The sequence below is a fragment of the Dasypus novemcinctus genome, chromosome 15, assembly GCF_030445035.2.
Source record: "Dasypus novemcinctus isolate mDasNov1 chromosome 15, mDasNov1.1.hap2, whole genome shotgun sequence".
NCBI classification, from domain to species: Eukaryota; Metazoa; Chordata; class Mammalia; order Cingulata; family Dasypodidae; genus Dasypus; species Dasypus novemcinctus.
In genome coordinates, this window is record NC_080687.1 from 9,007,924 (window position 1) to 9,026,322 (window position 18,399).

Consider the following 18,399-nt stretch of genomic DNA (forward strand, 5'->3'; position numbering starts at 1 on the left):
GATCTCAATTCCCAGATGTCATGATCTTACATATAGAAAGTCCTGTAGATGCCACAAAAAAGCTGCAAGTGCTAATAACTAAAATCAGCAAAGTAGCAGGGTACAGGATCCAAGACACAAAAATAAAAAAATCAGTGGTGTTTCCATACACCAGCAGTGAACAATCAAAAGGGAAATCAAGAAAACAATTCCATTTATGATAGCAAGTGCTTTAGTTTCCCAGGCTGTTCAAGCAAATACCATAAAGTGGATTGGCTTCAACAATGGGAATTTATTTGAGACCAGGAAAATGTTCAAATCAAGGCATCAGGGCAATAGACTGTGGAATTCTGGGGTTGGCTGCTGGTGATCTTTGGTTCCTCTGTCATATGGCAAGGCACATGGCAGTGTCTCTGGGAGGGCAGAAGAGTGGGAAGCTCCAGGAATCAGTCCTTCCACCAAAACAACTTTTGAACCAGCTAGAGCCATTTGAGGCATCTATTTGAAACTCCAGAGTCTGGAAGAATCCTAAGGACAGGGCCAGGGGAATGACAAGTTAATAAGTAATGGTTAAAGAGTTTCTGTTTGGAAAACAGAAACCTTGGAAATGTTTTAGATGGTGGTTATGGTAGCACAATATTGTAAATGTAATTAATACCACTGAATTGTATACTTACAAGCAATTAAAATAGGGAATTTTGTGTTGTATATATGTTACCACAAGGAAAATTAAAAATTAAAAAGCTGCTACCTCCTAGGGCCAGTAAAACATCATCCACTCTGCACGCGAAAAAATGAAAATTCCTGTTTAAAAATCCATCAATGTAATACTAGGAAACTAAACTCAAACACCATATAATAATCTCAATAGGTACAGAAAAGCATTTGACAAAATTCAAGGCCATTCATTATAAGAACTCTCAGAAAACTAAGAATATAAGAGGACTTCCTCAGCCTAGAAAAGGCCATTTCTGAAAGCTCTAGAGCTAACATATTTAATGTGGAAACAAAGTTCTTCGTGGGTTGCATTACAGGTGGGAACCCAGATCAATTATTTTGGGGAGTATGCATGCCATTACTTTGTTCCAAAGAGAGATACGATCCCTCTTTCTCAAGGCTCTTCAAACTGGTATCCCCGTTCATCCCAGGCAGTCCCTTTGCCTTTTTTATGTCTGATCCTTTTTTTTTTTCATCGCATGTCTTTCTTTTTCTTAGTTATCTTATGGAGCACATGTTTCCATAGATGGAAGGTAAAGTTTTTTTTGACTGTGTGTGTCTGAAAATGTCTTTATTTTACCCTTATACTTCAGTCATAGTTTGGCTGTGTATAGACTCTTACTTTAGAAATAATTTCCTTCAGAATTTTGAAGACATTGCTCTATTCTATTGACTTCTAGGTTTCAATATTAACTTGAAAACATTGAAGTCATTCAGATTCCTCATCCTTTAATATTTCACTTGTTCACCCCCTTCTAGAAGCTTGAAGGATCTGTTACCAGTTTTCTAAAAATTTCAGACAAAACAGTGCTTCTGTGCAAAACTAACACTGCCTTAAAGTAATTTATAGGACAACTAATGTTTGAATCACAAGTCAAGCTGCTTTATGCAGCTTTCTGTGCTGTCAAGTGTTAAAATGAGCAAAACCTCTATTTTCACCTAAATTTGCAGTAGATATATTTTCTGAGCTCAAACTGCATGTTCAGATTTTGATGCAAATGCCATTTGCATTTCCATGCTTTCCTTCTGGAACATCTTTCACTCAGATATGGGACACTCCAAACTGGTCCTCTTATTTTCTTATCTTTTCTGCAAGTGCCTTCTAGGAACTTATATTGGGAGGAGAGAACGGGCAAAGAACGGGAAGGAAAATGAAGAGCTTATTTTCAAGAATGTGCTGGAGTCAGCTGAAATGCCTAGAACTGGTGTGGTGAATTGCGAGGAAGAGTTTTTGAGCCCCTTAATAGATAAGAGGTTCATAGGAAGAAAGAATTAGTATGCCCAAGGCAACAGTTTAATTTCCTCAGGAAGGCACGGAGAGGTATTCTGACTTTTCTCCACTTTTAGTGTGTTCATTGGTTTATTGTTCCAGGAAATAAGGTAGTGTAGTTGAGCTCTTTCCCAGCATGTCCTTCCTGGGCATCTCTGGCCTTTGTAGCCTTGGGAGGAAAGTATCTTTGCTTAGGTGCCTTGGATGAGTCTGGGAGACTTGGAGAGCCTGGAAGAAAAACCAGAATTACTGGGCTGGAGGACTTTGGCAAAAAGTGGAGTTTCACAAGGTATTCTTTGAACTTTGTAGAAAGGAGAGGACTAATGATAGTTATTGGCACAGCCAAAAAGCTGTAGAGAATGACAGGATTATAGCGGTTTCCAAGCTGGGGAACCAAAAGGGCAGCAGGGGGAGTTATTTCATGTGGTTTTGCTTAGGTCTAAGTTGAAAGGGACAAGTAAGTGCATATAAGTTATTCATGGACAAGTATAGCCTGTTCCTTTAAAATGTATTCCTTAAAAATGACTTTTTGTTCTTAGGGCCAGAACGTTTGTGTGAAGTAATTTCTGCAGTTTTAATTGAGGTCAGTGGAAAATATAATGTGATATTCATATATTTATTTTTAGATCTGTGCTTTAAGAACGAAATGAATGCAAAGTAAGGTTAGCTTTACATTCTTGCAACCTGTGGTGATTATAAATGAGCAAGGAAAACTAGTATCCATTTATGTACCTTAACACAGATCAGAGGTGTGTAACTTTTCTCTGTATTACCTCTTTGGATGTTTTTTTTTTTTTTTTGAGGCACCAGGGCCAGGGATTGAACCTGTTATTCTGTAAGAGGGCAGTTGGTACTTAACCAATGGGCTGTACTGCTTCCCCTGAGTTGGTTTTTTTGTTTGTTTGCTTGTTTGTTTTTAGTTTTTAGGAGGCACTGGGAACTGAACCTGGGACCTCCCATGTGGGGAGCAGGTGCTTGGCTGCTTGAGCCGCATCTGCTCCCTGGACGTTTTTTTATAATCTCCTTTGTACCTTCGAAATTGGAAACCTGGGAAGCAGATATTATGCAAGTGATTGAGCTCCCACCTACCACATGGGAGGTCCTGGATTCGGTTCCCAGTTCCTCCTAAAGAAGACAAGCAAGACAGTGAGCTGATGTGACAGGCTGGTGTGGTGAGCTGATGCAAAGAGACACAAGGAGGAAAACACAGTGAGAGACAAATCCCACATGGCAGGTCCTGAGTTAGGTTCTGGTGCCTCCAAAAAGATGAGCCCACAACGAACTGACACAGCAAGCACTAAACAATGGGGGTAAGGTGGGGAGAGAAATTTTTTTAAAAATTGCCTTTCAGCCTTTTTTAGTATTTCAAGGTGCATTCAGGTAACCTCAATGAATGAAAGATAACCACTGTGACTTTCAAAGTAGTTTAAACTAGATATTTTAAAGAATAATAAGTATTTTATAGTTGATGCTAACAACTTTATAGAAAAGTCATTTTATTTTATGCTTAGGTCTCTGAAGATGAATTTGGCTGAGATATGTGACAACGCAAAGAAAGGAAGAGAATATGCACTTTTGGGAAATTATGACTCATCAATGGTGTATTACCAGGGGGTGATTCAGCAAATTCACAGACACTGCCAGTCAGTCAGAGACCCTGCTGTCAAAGGCAAATGGCAACAGGTAAGATCCCTTAGAGTATGTGATGCTTGAGGGCAGTACTTGAGAGATTAGAATTGGCAAATTAGCTTGAGCTTTTGTAAACCGTTTTTATGTACATGAATACTGAAATATACTTAAAAGTGTACGCTGAATAATTATCTCATGACTTGTCTAGTTAATATTTTTGATGCTTTTGATATATTTCATGAGGAGGCATATTTTAAAGATATTCAATTCTAATAGAATCTATTCTTAATTTTTTTTCATGATCAATTGCCTAATGATGTGTAAATTTCGAAATAATCTATTTCTTTTCAACCTCTGCTCCTTCATTTTTATTGTAATTTTGACCCGTGTCATAAAACTTTTCCCTTAAGGAATTTTCTTTGTCTTTTGAAAGACTCCTTACAAATACAAATGAATCCGTGATCTAATGAAAAAAATACTAATATATTTGCTCTATCTTTTGACTATACTACTTGATTTTACAATAGTAGAGTTAATAAAAATCTGAATTATAATTTTCCCACTTAAAACTTAAAATCCTTTTAAAATTAAAAGTACAAAGTTAAGCATTTCTTTGAAGTTTCCATTTTATGTTCTAATGCCTTTCTAGTTTTTTCTTCTAAGTTTCCCACTAGTCAGAAATTGATGTTTTAGTGCATTTTGAGGGTAAATTTGCTTTATTTTCCAGCTTAAGTGTTACGTGTTAAGTGAGAGCAAGTGTTAAGTTAGAGCAAGAGCTCTAACGCAAGTCAAAAATTTTACTTGTTTTTCTTCTGTCTTTTGTACTGGCCTCAGGCAGGGGTTGTTTATGAAGCTATTATAGAAATCCTTTAGACATATTCTTAATTGTATGTGTTAAATAGTGATTATTTCCATTCAGATATTTCTTCTGAGTTTCTTTCCACTAGGTTCTGAAATTTCATTTCTCCTACTGTAGAATGTTATGTATTGCATATGTTAGCATTTGAATTTTATTTAGATGTTTCTTTAATTTCTGCAGCTTCTTTATATGTTCCTTTCTATGTATTATTAAAGAAAAGGGAACGTTTCTAATGCTTTGCTTTATAGTAAAATATGCTTTCTGGTTAGTAAACATTAGGATTGTTAAAATGAATTTATAAATGTAATTTTCATTCTATTATCTGTTTGCTTTTGAAAATTCATCTGGGCCCAGAGTTTAATAATATAAGAACTTGCACATAGTTGGTACTCCACTGAGTTTTTAAATATAGGAAGACTCTTGCCTTTGAGCTCAAATGAAACTTTACCCAGTACCTGAAAGCTGTTAAACAAGGCCAAAAGAAATCAGGCTTTAGGTGAAGGAGAATTTAAATAAAAATGGGAAATAGTGATTCTTGCCAGTATACTCCTCCAGGCTTCCAGATATCCATGGCAGGCATTCCATATTCAGTGATAATGGTGATAGGAAATGGTGGTAAAAATTTGGCTGACAAATTTTGGCAATCAATTTACAAATATGCTAAAAGGATTTAAGATCACATATAGATTTGTGGGAATTGTTAACTTGTTATTGAATTATTGTTGGCTTTAAGTTTAATTAATGAACATTATATTTTTTTGGTAGAAAGTGTCCCATTATGTAAAGATACATAACTACTGCCCCTATGAAAAATTATATAATTATGTCTTTTTTTTCAAACCAATCCCTGCACCTCTTTCTATATTACTTTAAATAGTTCCTTATTTTTTGAATATGTTTTAAGGACTCATTTTGCTTACTTTGAATGATATTAGGTAAACGTCCATTCTGTAGCAACTTATTAGTTATTTATACAAACTTTAAAAAGTTTCTATTATAAAGGCTATTTTTTTTAAGGTTCGGCAGGAATTACTGGAAGAGTATGAACAAGTTAAAAGTATTGTCAGCACTTTAGAAAGTTTTAAAATCGACAAGCCCCCAGATTTCCCTGTGTCCTATCAAGATGAGCCATTTAGAGATCCTGCTGTTTGGCCGCCGCCTGTACCTGCAGAGCACAGGTAAATGGGACTTTATATTCTGAAAAGAATATACCTGAAAAGGTACTTCTGTAGTTAATTTATATTCCCAGCGAGGCTTTATTTGAACAAAGAATGAAAAAGTATTGGGTGGGGGGCATATCAAATATATCTGTTTATAATTTTCCCACCTCTCTTTACCTTGAGTATGTATTTGATGAAGAGCAGAATTGAATCACTTGTTGTGTATTGCACTTTTAGAATGCTTTGATACTGTGATCATAACAGAAGTCTACTGCTAGGCCTGAAATTTATTAGTTAAGAGAGTTCTTTTGAATTTCATAATGTCAGCATAAAAACCTGGACAGTGTTGCTTTGAAGACTCTTAACAACTTCAAATGGAAGTGGGGAGAAATTAGATTCATCTGTTTGGGCCTAGAGTCAGCTTGCAGAGTCTAGTGCTGGAAGGAACGTTGGCAGTGATGGTAGTGGCTTACCGTTGCTCAAAGGTTGCCGCTCAGATTCCTCAGTGTGGCTCTGGGTTTATCTCCCAGCAGGTCTCCCTGCCACCCAGCCTGCGTGTCATCTATAGTAACGCCTCCTTGCTCTGGCCTGTCTTCTCTTGGCAGTCTGCTCTCTTCAGGGGACAGCCCTAACCCTCTCCTCACTGAGAAGCTCATTTGCATGCTTCAGGTCTCAGCTCAAGAGACTTTCCCCTCTGCAGCCTTCTCCAGTTGACTTAGAGCACTTAAGTTGAATTTCTTTCTTTCTTTCTTCACAAATTAGGCGTTTTTCAAGGGTAAGGACCGTGGCTTTATTGACTTACAAAAACAAATGAGTAAACTTCCATTGCCTCACGCAGGGTTTGGTAGTAAGACGTAGTAGACGTTCAGTCAGCATGGAGTGAATAAGCTCTGTTAATTTTGCAGTGAGGAAACTGAGGCCCAAAGAGAGCCCACCGTGTAAGGTAGTCCCCATAAGGATCAGTGTTTCGACCTTTCTGGCTTTTGGCCCACTTTGCGGTGTGACCAGAAGGTTGCCCCATAGAAAATGTTTCCTTTTGTGAGTGGCTGTGACCATCCTGTTTCAGTGTGTTAATCTCTTGAAGTTTTATAAAAGCATCTAAAGAACTGTGAAAGTGGTTAATTTCTTTCTTCTGGGTTTTTCCAGTGATTTACAGATAATTTCATGTTTCCCATTATGAGAACACTAGATGATTGTTTTCTAAGCAACACAAATTCCTAAATAACATTAAAAAAATTAATGATCAATTCTGAAATAAAGTAGTGTTTAATCTTTTATATCAGTAATAAGAATGACACAATTGAAAAATGATAGCCTCATTTTGCCCTCTCTTTTCTGGAACTTAGAGGATATGACTGTTTAAATGTTGAAGTCTCATGAAGTCAGTGGTCATTTTCAAGGGAAGGATAATATAATTATTGGTTATTTACTATGCGATACACAAACTGTCTTATTTATACCTCCAAAGTTCCTGTGAAGTAGGTGCTGTTATTGTGTATCCATTTATTAATAGCAATCCCATTGAGAGCTGAGGACGTTGAAGTTTATAGAATTAAAGTTAGTCTCACAAATTCATCTCAAATAAAAAGTGGCAGAGCCAGGATTTTAACCCAAGTGTCCCTAATTTCAGGGCTCTTATTTGTGTCCACTCTGCTCCATTAGTTTCCCAAATATACTCAGAGTTATCTGTGGATGAGTTTTGATTTATGTACCTATATATCCTAATACATGCCATATGGATCAGAGTTATCCGCTTGATTAAATTCATATTAGAGGTGATGAGAATAAAAAAACCTGAAACTGCTTAACGAAATTGTAATGTGAGTCAGTAGGAAAATATGATTTACTTTACCTTGTTTTGCACAAAACGTTTCAGGGATTCATTTGATGTGTTTGGCCTGGTTTGTGGTTCTAGCCTTTTGACTTCATGGAGGTTAAAACGTCTCTCCGTCCCTCTTGCTGTGTATCAAGGTGACCTGGACCCTGGTTTCCAGCAGTGGTTTTGCCACATTGTCTGACATTGTACTTTCTGGGTCATGCATCTGCTCAGCAGCAGCCACTTGGGTAAATCAAAGCAATCTTCTGACATGAATTAGGTGCTTTGTCTTAAAGGTGAGGAAATTGAGCTGTAAAAGTAGGATCATGATGGGAGTTAGAGGCAGTATTAGAATTAAATTCCACAGACATGATGTCTCCATATTGTTCTTAGTGCTCTAATTTAAAAGCTTTCTTGTGTTCATGAAATGATTTTATAATATTTTACATGTAAGTTTTTAAACACATTCTTTATTTTACTTATTTAAAGGTAAGTATTGCAGTACCATTTATAATGGCCGGAAAATATATAGAAGCATCTAACAAGTGGAGAATTTATAAGAAAATTGTGACACATTGACCAAAATGGATACAGCATATTGATTAAGATAATTATTGAAACAGGATAGGTTTATATGATAATGATGTTTAAAAATATTAATACAAATATAGGTATCTACACATTCTTTTTTTTTAAAGATTTATTTAATTTTTTTCTCTCCCTTTCCCCCTGTTGTCTGCTCTCTGTGTTCTCTGTGTCCATTCACTGTGTGTTCTTCTGCATCTGCTTGCATTATCTGGTGGCACTGGGAATCTGCATCTCTTTTTTGTTGCATCATCTTGCTGCATCAGCTCTCTGTGTGTGCTGTGCCACTGCTGGGCGGGCTGCACTTCTTTCATGCGGGGCAGCTCTCCTTACTGGGCGCACTCCTTGTGTGTGGGGCACCCCTGTGCAGGGGCACCCCTGTGTGGCATGGCACTCCTTTCGTGCAGCAGCACTGCGTGGGGGCCAGCTCACCACACAGGCCAGGAGGCCCTGGATTTGAACCCTGGACCTCCTGTATGGTAGGTGGATTCTCTATCAGTTGAGCCAAATCCACTTCCCCACATTCTTTTTTAATGAGGCCATTTTTACGTGCTCTCTCCTGCTGAGGCCTGAAACCATGAAATGAAGATTTTCTATATTAAGTAGTATTTTACATAGCATATATTCAATAAGCTATTCTTTATTCAACTTGTAAAGTATGTTAGGTTTTCTTAAGTTACTTTGTTTTTTGGGTGGTGGTGTTGTAGTAAGAATAGGCTACATGAGTCTGAAATATAATCATTTGGCTTATTCTGTCTAGGTAGAAGTTAACTAATAGACCTTATAATGTTAATTCAGTGTAATGTTAATTCAGTTAATACAGTTTAATGTATTTCTGTGTATATATAGATAGGAAGATTGATTTTTATCAAGTTAGGGCTGTGCTGAAGAATTTCAGCTAAGAGGAAATTCTTATTAACTTGGTATTAAAGTTGTTGATTTAGGTTTCTTTGGGTACCCAAATGGATTAAGTAACTGGTGGCATTTTAAATCCCAATTTGCAGTGAAAAAGGTGAATTAATAAAAATTTCTTTTGATAAATTAAGATCAAGGTCAAGTACTGAGAGAATGTAATGTCCCATCTCATCTGTGTAGGTATTTCACCCAGATTCTGGCTCAGGTATTTTCTTGGAATTAGAAGGTGGGAGAGCAAGTTTTTAAAATCAGTTATACCAATAGTTGAGGGGTTCTCCACCCCATTTCTCTGTGTCTCATTTTTTCTCTCTGTAAAGTGGATATCTTAATGAGAATATTAAGTGAACATTAATCATATACTAGACAATATTTTTGGCCTGTAAAAAGTATGAAGGTAAAATATAAAAGCTCACAGATCTTGGCCTCAGGAAACCAATAAGAGAAAATAATCCAAGCATCCCTCAAAGCTGGAGCTAGGAGACTGGCACCTATTTTTTGCCAGGTCTAGTGTTAGGTGCTGGTGATGAAGTGGGGTACAGAAACAGACATGGTCCCAGCCCTTGTGGAGCGTATGGTCTTGTAAGTGTGTGGGAGCCATTATTGAGGTGAATGAACTGGATTAGGGATTAACTAGATACTGGGGATGAGAGAAAAATCAGAGCAGATAGTTAAAATACCTAGATGAGACTGTTGAGCAGGAATTGGAAATGAGAATCAGAGTTTGAGAGAGGTTGGGGTTAGTGGTAGATATATATATATATATATATTTTTTTTTTTTTTGCATTTTTTTTCATTTATTGAAATATATCATGCATATATGAACATACATAACAATAAGCTGTGAACTTAACAAAAGAAACATACATCACATCACACAGGGCTCTCATACCTCACCCTACCATCAATGCCTTGCACTGTTGTTAAACGTTTTTAACTAATGATTAAAGAGCATCCTCAAGATATTACTACTAACCAAAGTATTTTCCCCCAACCCACCCTGTTATTTTTTAATATCGTTTATACATGAAAAAGATAAATAATAGGTATATAGTAAAAATTGTGAACTTACAAAGCTAACATGCACAATGTCATACAGGGGTCCTATACATCAACCCACTACCAACTCTTTGCATTGTCGTGACTCATTTGTTACAAATTATGAAAGAATATGGTCAAAATCTTACTACTAATTATAGTCCCAGTCTTACATTTGGTGTATTTTTCCCCCACCCCACCCTATTATTATTTTTTAAATATATTTTAAACTTAAGTTTAAACTTACTAAACAATCATGCACATGTGCGTAATTCCCAAACAGTACCCCTCTATCAATACACCACACTGTGGTGGAACATTTGTTACAGATTATGAGATAATATCATCCCATTATTACCAGGTCCATAGTGAAGATTTGGCAGACATTTTCCATACTCCCCCATTGTTAACACAGTACACCTTTGACATTGATGCATGAACGTTGTATTATTACTGTTGACCACAGTCCATAGGTCAGTCCAGTTACATTTTTCCCATGCTTCTCCACAATCCCACTACCATGCAGTAGTGATGTACATTTCCTCTAACTCACAGAGGACACTCTTGCATCTGTACCATCAACCACAATTCTCATCCACCACTGAGTTTACTGTGCTTTTTAGTCCCTGGATTATTCTCTAACTTTCTTTCAATTGGCATTTACATTCCTAGACTATCATTTTCAGCCGCATCTGCATTTATAAACCAGCTGTTACTCAGTATAATGTGTTAGAATCAACTCTATACATTTCCACACTTTTACAGTAAAGCTAATTAAAATTTTACATACATTAATCATTAGTAGTCCGTCTCAGTCCTCGTCTTATCTCATTTAAGATTCTATCCCCTACCACCAGGGCTTGAAGATACTTTCCTGCATTTTCTCCTAGAAGCTTCATGATTCTTTTATAGTTAGGTTTTTGATTCATTTTGAGTTAACTTTTGTATATGGTGTGAGATAAGGGTCTTCTTTCCTTCTTTTGGCTATGGATATCCATTTTTCTCAGCACCATTTATTGAATGGACTTTTCTGCCTGAGTTGGGTGGGTTTGACAGGCTAGTCAAAAAATCACTTGACCATAGATGTGTGAGGGACTTTTTCTGAACCATCAATTCAGTTTTATTGGTCTGTGTGTCTGCCTTTATGCCAGTACCATGCTGTTTTTAACCACTGTAGTTAGGTAATATTTAAAATTGCTTTTCCTTTTTAAGATGTTTCTGGCTATTCAGGACCCCTTACCCTTCCAAATACATTTTTTTTTTTTAAAGATTTATTTATTTATTTCTCTCCCCTTCTCCCCCACCCCCACCCCAGTTGTCTGTTCTCTGTGTTTATTGGCTGCGCCGTCTTTGTCCGCTTCTGTTGTTGTTAGCGGCATGGGAATCTGTGTTTCTTTTTGTTGCTGTCATCTTGCTGTGTCAGCTGTCTGTGTGTGCAGCGCCATTCCTGGGCAGGCTGCACTTTCTTTCGTGCTGGGAAGCTCTCCTTACGGGGCGCACTCTTTGCGTGTGGGGCTCCCCTATGCGGGGACACCCCTCTGTGGCAAGGCACTCCTTGCGCGCATCAGCACTGCGCATGGGCCAACTCCACACGGATCAAGGAGGCCGGGGGTTTGAACCGCGGGCCTCCCTTGTGGTAGACGGATGCCCTAACCACTGGGCCAAGTCCGCTGCCCATTATTTCTTTAAATATTCCTTCTGCCTCTTTTCCCTTCTCTTCTCCTTCTGGGACACCCATAATATGTATGTTTCCACGCCTTTTGCTGTCATTTAGTTCCCTGAGACCTTATTCAATTTTTTCCATTCTTTTCTTTATCTATTCTTTTTTATGTTCACTTTCAGAGGCCATTTCTTCAAGCTCACCAATCCTTTCTTCTGCCATCTCAAATCTGCTATTATATGATTCCATGTATTTTTAATTTCATTTATTTGCACTTTTCATTCCCATAACATCTGCTGTTTTTCTGTGTATGCTTTCAAATTTTTCTTTGTGCTCATCCAATATCTTCTTAATATCCTTAATCTCTTTAGCCATCTCATTGACTTTATTAAGGAGATTTGTTTGAACATCTATGATTAGTCGTCTCAACTCCCTTATGTCATCTGGAGGCTTACCTTGTTCCTTTTAACTGGGCCATATCTTTCTGTTTCTTGATGTGGATTGTAATTTTTAGTTGGTGTCTTGGCATCTGTCTTACTAGAGTATTTATTCTGGGTGCAGTTTTTCTCTTTAGTTTAGGTCTTCCTGCCCTTTCTCCCTTGCTGGTTATGCAATAGGAGCCAAGGATGTAGTTGGTGCTATAAGCTGTGGAGGCTCAAGCTGTGGAGGCTCAAGCTGTCCTCATTGCCCCAGGTACTGATGAAACTTCTCCCTACTTTCTCCTCTGGCAAGGGTAGGGGCAGAACCATAGCCATGTGGAATAATCTACATCATGGAGACCTAGACTGTAGCAGCCCAGAGAGCCTGATGAAGCTTCACACCCCTTTCTGCCCTTCCTGATACGGGGATGGAGTGGCAGGTGTGGGCAGCCATCTATGCAGTGCAGGTCCAAGATGACTGCAGTTGCTCCGGTAGCCTAATGATTATTCAGTCTATGCCAGGGAAATGTACCTGCAGTTACTTGGAGAGGCTGGTGTAGGGCTGCCAACCTCCTCCATGTCAGAGGTGGGTCTGAGCCTAGGCTAGGGCTGCAGGCCAATCTGGGTGAAAGAAACGGGTCTGTACTGTCACTGTGCTTTCCTGTCAGCCTGGCTTCTCTCCTTGCTGGGGGCGGAGTCAAAATGGCAGCTACTGGTCTCTTTCCAACTTGGACAGGTTCAAACTTTAGCTGTTTTTAGGGTTGACTTTAGCTCACTGAACTTATTAACCAGTAGCTGAAATCTGTGGCCATCCGTCTCTCCCTCCCCTGTTTTGGGGAAGTGAAGCTTTCAATTCCAGCCGCGGAACAGCTCCCGAGTTGGCTTATGCCTCCAGTGGAGGATGGGCACCAGCCTCCGGGTTGTGGAGTGCTCTATTTACGAGTCTTCTCTGCAGATGGGCAGTTTCCTCCTTCCATTCTTTCAAGGATGTGTCAGGATGCTCTTCTGGTCTCCTGGAGCCCCCAGACAGGTGCTTTAGAGAGCTCTGGGTGTTACTAACTATGCTGTAGCATGAGCTGACCCTAGGAGTGCCCTACTCTGCCAGCATCTTGCTGGTTGTTGGTAGATATTTTTTTAAGATCATTATTTATATGGTTATTTACCTATTTAGGTTATTTGCCTAATATGATTGGTAGGTTAAGATTACACTCTTTTTTTTTTTTAAAGATTTATTTTTTATTTCTCTCCCCTTCTCCCGACCCCCCCCCCCACCCCAGTTGTCTGCTCTCTGTGTCCATTCGCTGTGTGTTCTTCTGTGACTGCTTCTATTCTTACCAGGGGCACTGGGAATCTGTGTTTCTTTTTGTTGCGTCATCTTGCTGTGTCAGCTCTCTGTGTGTGCAGCACCATTCTTGGGCAGGCTGTGCTTTCTTTCACGCTGGGCAGCTCTCCTTACGGGGCGCACTCCTTGCACGTGGAGCTCCCCTACGTGGGGGGCAGCCCTGCATGGCTCCGCACTCTTTGCACGCATCAGCACTGCACATGGGCCAGCTCTACACGGGTCAAGGAGGCCCGGGGTTTGAACTGCAGATCTCCCATGTGGTAGGCGGACGCCCTATCCGTTGAGCCAAGTCTGCTTCCCTACACTCACTTTGTTAACATTCTGGAGTCACCTTATCTTCCACAATTCTGTTTCTGGATTATAGGGCAGGCTATTTTTAGACTTGTAGGTAAAATGTGAGTAGAAGTGCTAATTAACCACAACAGAAATGCTTACTGAATTCTTAACTGTGAACCAAGTACTGTGCTAATAAACTCTTTACATGGTTTGTTTACTTCTTATTTAATCTTCACAACCACCCTTTAAAATAGATACTACTATTATCCCTATTTTTTTTAGAAGAATAAACAGGCTGAGTATCTTCATCAAATGCTGCACTTAGGTCAAGGACGCTGAGGATAGAGAATTGAGTTTAGCAACCTGGAGATCATTGGTCACCTTGATGAACAGAATGGTTTTGGTGGAATGGCAGAAACTAAAGCGTGATTGGAGTGGGTTCAGAGACTGGAAAGAGGAATTGGAAACAGCAAGTATGCACATCTCTTATCTATGACTTCTATTGAAAATGGAGCAGAGAAATTGATTGGTAATTGGGGGAGACATGGAATCAAGGTTTTATCCTTGCTCTGGAGACAAAAGGAATAACAATAGGTTTGAATGCTGATGGGAACGCTCCAGTAGAATGGGGGAAATTGATGATGGATGAGAGAAAGTGGACAGTGGCTGGAGCAGTGACCTTGAGTAGGCAGAGGTGGGACTTAGTGCACCCAGCCGAGGTCTTGGGAGCATGGAGAGTTGTCTCATAGGACAGGAGGGCATGGATGTGGACCGGTAGGGCTGTGGAGGTCAGAGCATTTTTGAAAACATAGAACATTTTTCCGTGTTATAGAAAGGCCGGCTGCAAGGTAGGAATTTTAATTCACTAGAGAGAAACTAAGGGGTGTTATCAAGATAGGGGTAAGTCAGAATTAAACCTTAACACATTACTTTTAAATTTTTGTTGAAACAGTCTTTACCTTGCGCTTTGACCATTGTCATTTTTCCTTCTCTTCCCTTTGGCAAGCTACTATAATGTATACTATGTACTACCTGCCTTCCAGTGCCCGTTTTTTCCCTAATTACCAGAAACGCTGGTTCTCCATTCATGGCAGCTTTGGGACTGAATTCTTGAACATATCTGGTGGCTTCTGATTTAATAGTGGGATAGGCATTCTGTTTCACCTTTGTAATTTTGGCTATAATATTTACCATCTTTCCTCTTTGGGACTCCCATCTGTTACTCTGGCTTCTGTGCCATGGCGTTCTTCTGCTTGTCTTCCTGTTTTCCTTTTCTCTGCCCATATCCTTTTCCACCTTTTCTCTTCCCTCATCTTCTTGTTGGTCTCTTAGTCCTCAGGCCCCTGAGCTTCCTGTGTGTGGTTCAGCTCAGCAAGTCTGGGCTGGGCACCCTGCCTGCTGCAGTGGGTGCAGGCTGAGCAGGCGGGAGGTCCCTTCCCTGCAGGAGCTCACACGCCCCCAGGGCCCTTTCCTTGGCCCAGAGCTTCGGGGCTCTCACTCTGCCACTTGGTGCTGTAAGGACAAATCATGGGACTGCTCTCTCTTATTTTCCTCCTCTGTGAATTGGGAATCAATGCATCTCTTACCTCATGGGTTATTGTGAGAAGTAAGTGCTTTGTGCAAGTAAAGTATATAGAACAGGGCCTGGCACATAGAACGTGCTCAGGAAATGCTTGCAGTTTCATCCCTCTGTCCTGCGTTGGCTATTCAGGTTTAGTTCTTTGTTCAGATGTCCCCTAGAGAATCTTCTTGCCCTGACCACTCTCACTTTTGTCACTCTGTTCCCTTGCTCTGATTTATTTTTCCTCCTCATACTCACAGCTCCTCTAGTATGTGTTTATTTTTTTATCTCCTTCACTGGATTGTTAGTTCCTTAAGGTCAGGGCCTTTGATTTGTTCTCTCCCAGGCCCTCCGGCACTGGGAGTCCTGCCTGGCGTGGGTGGCATTCAATTAGCGATTGTTGGGGGGTGAGTAAAGAGGGTGCTTGCTTTTTTCCTCCGTGTATCTTACCTGTTTTTTTAATACACCATTCACTCTTTCTGGATTCTGTTTAATTTTTGCTGAAGTGTATATCCTTTAGTCATTATTGTAGCAAAGGCCTCTGTTGGGCAAACTCTTTTTCCCTCTTGAAATATCTCTATTTTCCTGTCACTCTTAAATGGTAGTTTAGTACAGTATAGAATACAAGGTTGGTAGTTATTTTTGTCTCTATGCTTTGAAAATGACATTAGTAATAGAATTATTTTGCCTTCTGGCTTGCATTATTAGTTGTTCGTAGGTAGCATATTTTTTCTCTCTCATTGCTTTTAAGATTTTATTTTTTATCTTTGGTTTTAAGCAATTTTATTATGAATTATCCAGGAGTGGATTTTTTTTACTTACACTACTGGAGACTTGCTTTGCTTTTGTTTCAGATTCTTTTTAAAAAGCATGAATGTTTTAATCATTTTAAACATATTTATTTTGTAGTCCTTAACTGATAGTTCGGTTGTCAGAAGTCGTTGAGAGTCTGTTGCTTGTTGCTTCCCAGGTCTTTTGTTTGTGGTAAAGTTGAGAATGTCTCTTCAGCAAGGTTGTAATCAGTCATTCTAATATGTGGTTTCTTTAGAAGGGGGTGCGACTCCTGAGATCTGCGTGTGCCTCAGCCAGGTGCCTCAGGGTACGGTGCTTAAGGTGGTGTGAGGGTGATTCCTGAATCCTGAGGGCAGACCCTGGGTTACTAGTCCCGGGGGAGGCTTGCCTCACCAGCAACGTAGAACCTGGGTCCCGATGGGCGGTCTTCCTTGAGTGTGTGTTATGTCTTCAAGTCTCCCCTTCCACAGAGCTGGTGGCCCTTGCGGCTCCTGCCTTTATGTGGGAACTTTGGCTTCAGCGGCCTGAAGCCTTTTGGCAGAGCTGCCCAAAAGGTGATGAAATCCCAAGCCCTTAGAGGTCTTATGCTCACAAACTCCATGTCAGCAGCTCATGCCCCTATAGCTTCCTCCTCTTTCACTATTATTTTTTCTTTCTTTTTCTAGTTTCATTGGGTGTTTACCTTCTGGTAAGATTGGCTATGCATATAAAAGGATATTTGTTACATTTTATCCAGCATTCCTTTTTTTTTTAAAAGACTTGCAGAAGATTTAATTAATTAATTAATTAATTACACTTTTTTAAAGAAGGTACCGGGAACTGAACCCAGGATCTCATACATGGGGAGCAGATGCTCAACCACTTGAGCTACATCCGCTTCTCAATGGGAGTTGTTTTTTTCATATGTTTTTCGGAGGAACCAGAGATTGAACCCAGGACCTTGTATGTGGGAGGCAGGTGCTCAACCACTTGAGCTATATCTGCTCCCTCCTCCATGTTTTATAGTAGGAAAGATTTCAGCTTATTTATTTTTGTCATCAACATGGTTTTACTATTTATTTTTGTAGTTCTAATATCTAAAATTAGTTGTTTTTGATGACTCATTTATAGTTTAGTTGAGAGCTCTCCTTCAGCAAGGCTTTAGTTGTAGGAGGATTTATGCTTGGCTATAAAGGGATGTCCAGTATAGTTTTTAAAAAATAAATGTTTTTTATATATATATATTTATATAAAGGGTATTTATTTGGGGTAAAAGTTTACAGATACATGGCCCTAAGTAGTTCAACTCAAGGTTACTTCCTCACCAAACTTTCTTGCCATGTGTTGAAGCAAGATGGTGGGTGATACCTGTGAGGGTTCAACCTTCCCCTTTTCTCTTAAGGCTCCATGGGCTCAGCTTCTTTTGATCTCAGCTGTAGGCTGGAGGGCTCATTCTTTCTGAGCTCAGCTGCTCTGTTCTCTTCACAGGGTCAGCTGTAAACTCTCTGGTGAATGGCTTATCTCTCCTCCCAGGGCCAGAGATCAAAGCTGACAAGTTATCTCCTCTTCTGTGAATATGGAGTTATTTCTGTTCCTCTGTGCATCTACTTCTGTGTTTCTTCTTGATTGAGTGTCCATTATATAGCCCACAAAGGGGGCAGGGACTCAAACTGAGTCACCCTAATGCCATGGTCAGCTCAAAGCCCTGAACTTAACATAATTTACTGAAATGCATCTTAGCTGAATCGAATACAATCAAAGGGTATCATGCCCAGAGGAACAGACCAGTTTACAAACAAAATCGGTATCTCTTTTTGGAGTTGATAAACAATATCAAACTGCCACATCAGGTAATATGGTAATTCTATACTTTACTTTCTGAGGAACCAGAAAAGGAAGCTTTTCTACAACAACTGTACCATTTTATAGTACCACCAACAGTGAATGAATGCTCCTGTTTCCACACATCCTAACATTTGCTGTTTTCTTTTTTTTCAACAGTAGTTGTTCTAGTGGCTATGAAGTGTTACCTCATTGAGGTTTTGTTTTGCACTACGCAAATGGCTAATGATAGTGAATAACCGCTCATGTGTTTATTGGCCATTTGTATATCCTCTTTGGAGAAGTGACTGCTCACATATTTTGCCCAATTTTTTACTGAGTTTTTGTTTTTTATTTTTTAGCTGTAGGTTTTTGTTATTAAGTCTGCATATTAAACCCTGTTTTAGTTTCCTTGGCTGTTCACGCAAATACCATACAATGGGTTGGATTGAACAATGGGAATTTGTTAGCCCTAATTATTGAGGCTAGGAAAAATTCTAAATCAAGGTGTCACCAAGGTGATTTTTTCTTCTTAAACAGTAGCATTCTAGGGTTCGCTGCCAGTGATCCTTGGTCCTGGGCTT

General features: G+C 39.4%; 1 protein-coding gene across 8 annotated transcripts in view; it reads left to right on the forward strand.

Annotated features, from left to right (window-relative positions):
• Positions 1–18,399, forward strand: part of KATNAL1 (katanin catalytic subunit A1 like 1) — a 90,470-nt gene that overhangs the window by 13,256 nt on the left and 58,815 nt on the right. For 6 of the 8 annotated variants that reach the window (XM_023584770.2, XM_058277004.1, XM_004478922.4 and 3 more), the window contains exons 2-3: positions 3,478–3,649; positions 5,472–5,632. In XM_023584770.2, the coding sequence (XP_023440538.1) occupies positions 3,488–3,649; positions 5,472–5,632 (323 nt within the window). In that variant the 5' untranslated portion in view covers positions 3,478–3,487. Of the gene's footprint in view, positions 1–2,505; positions 2,550–3,477; positions 3,650–5,471; positions 5,633–18,399 lie in introns of all 8 variants that reach the window. The other 2 variants (XM_058277003.1, XM_058277006.1) reach the window with 1 other exon arrangement.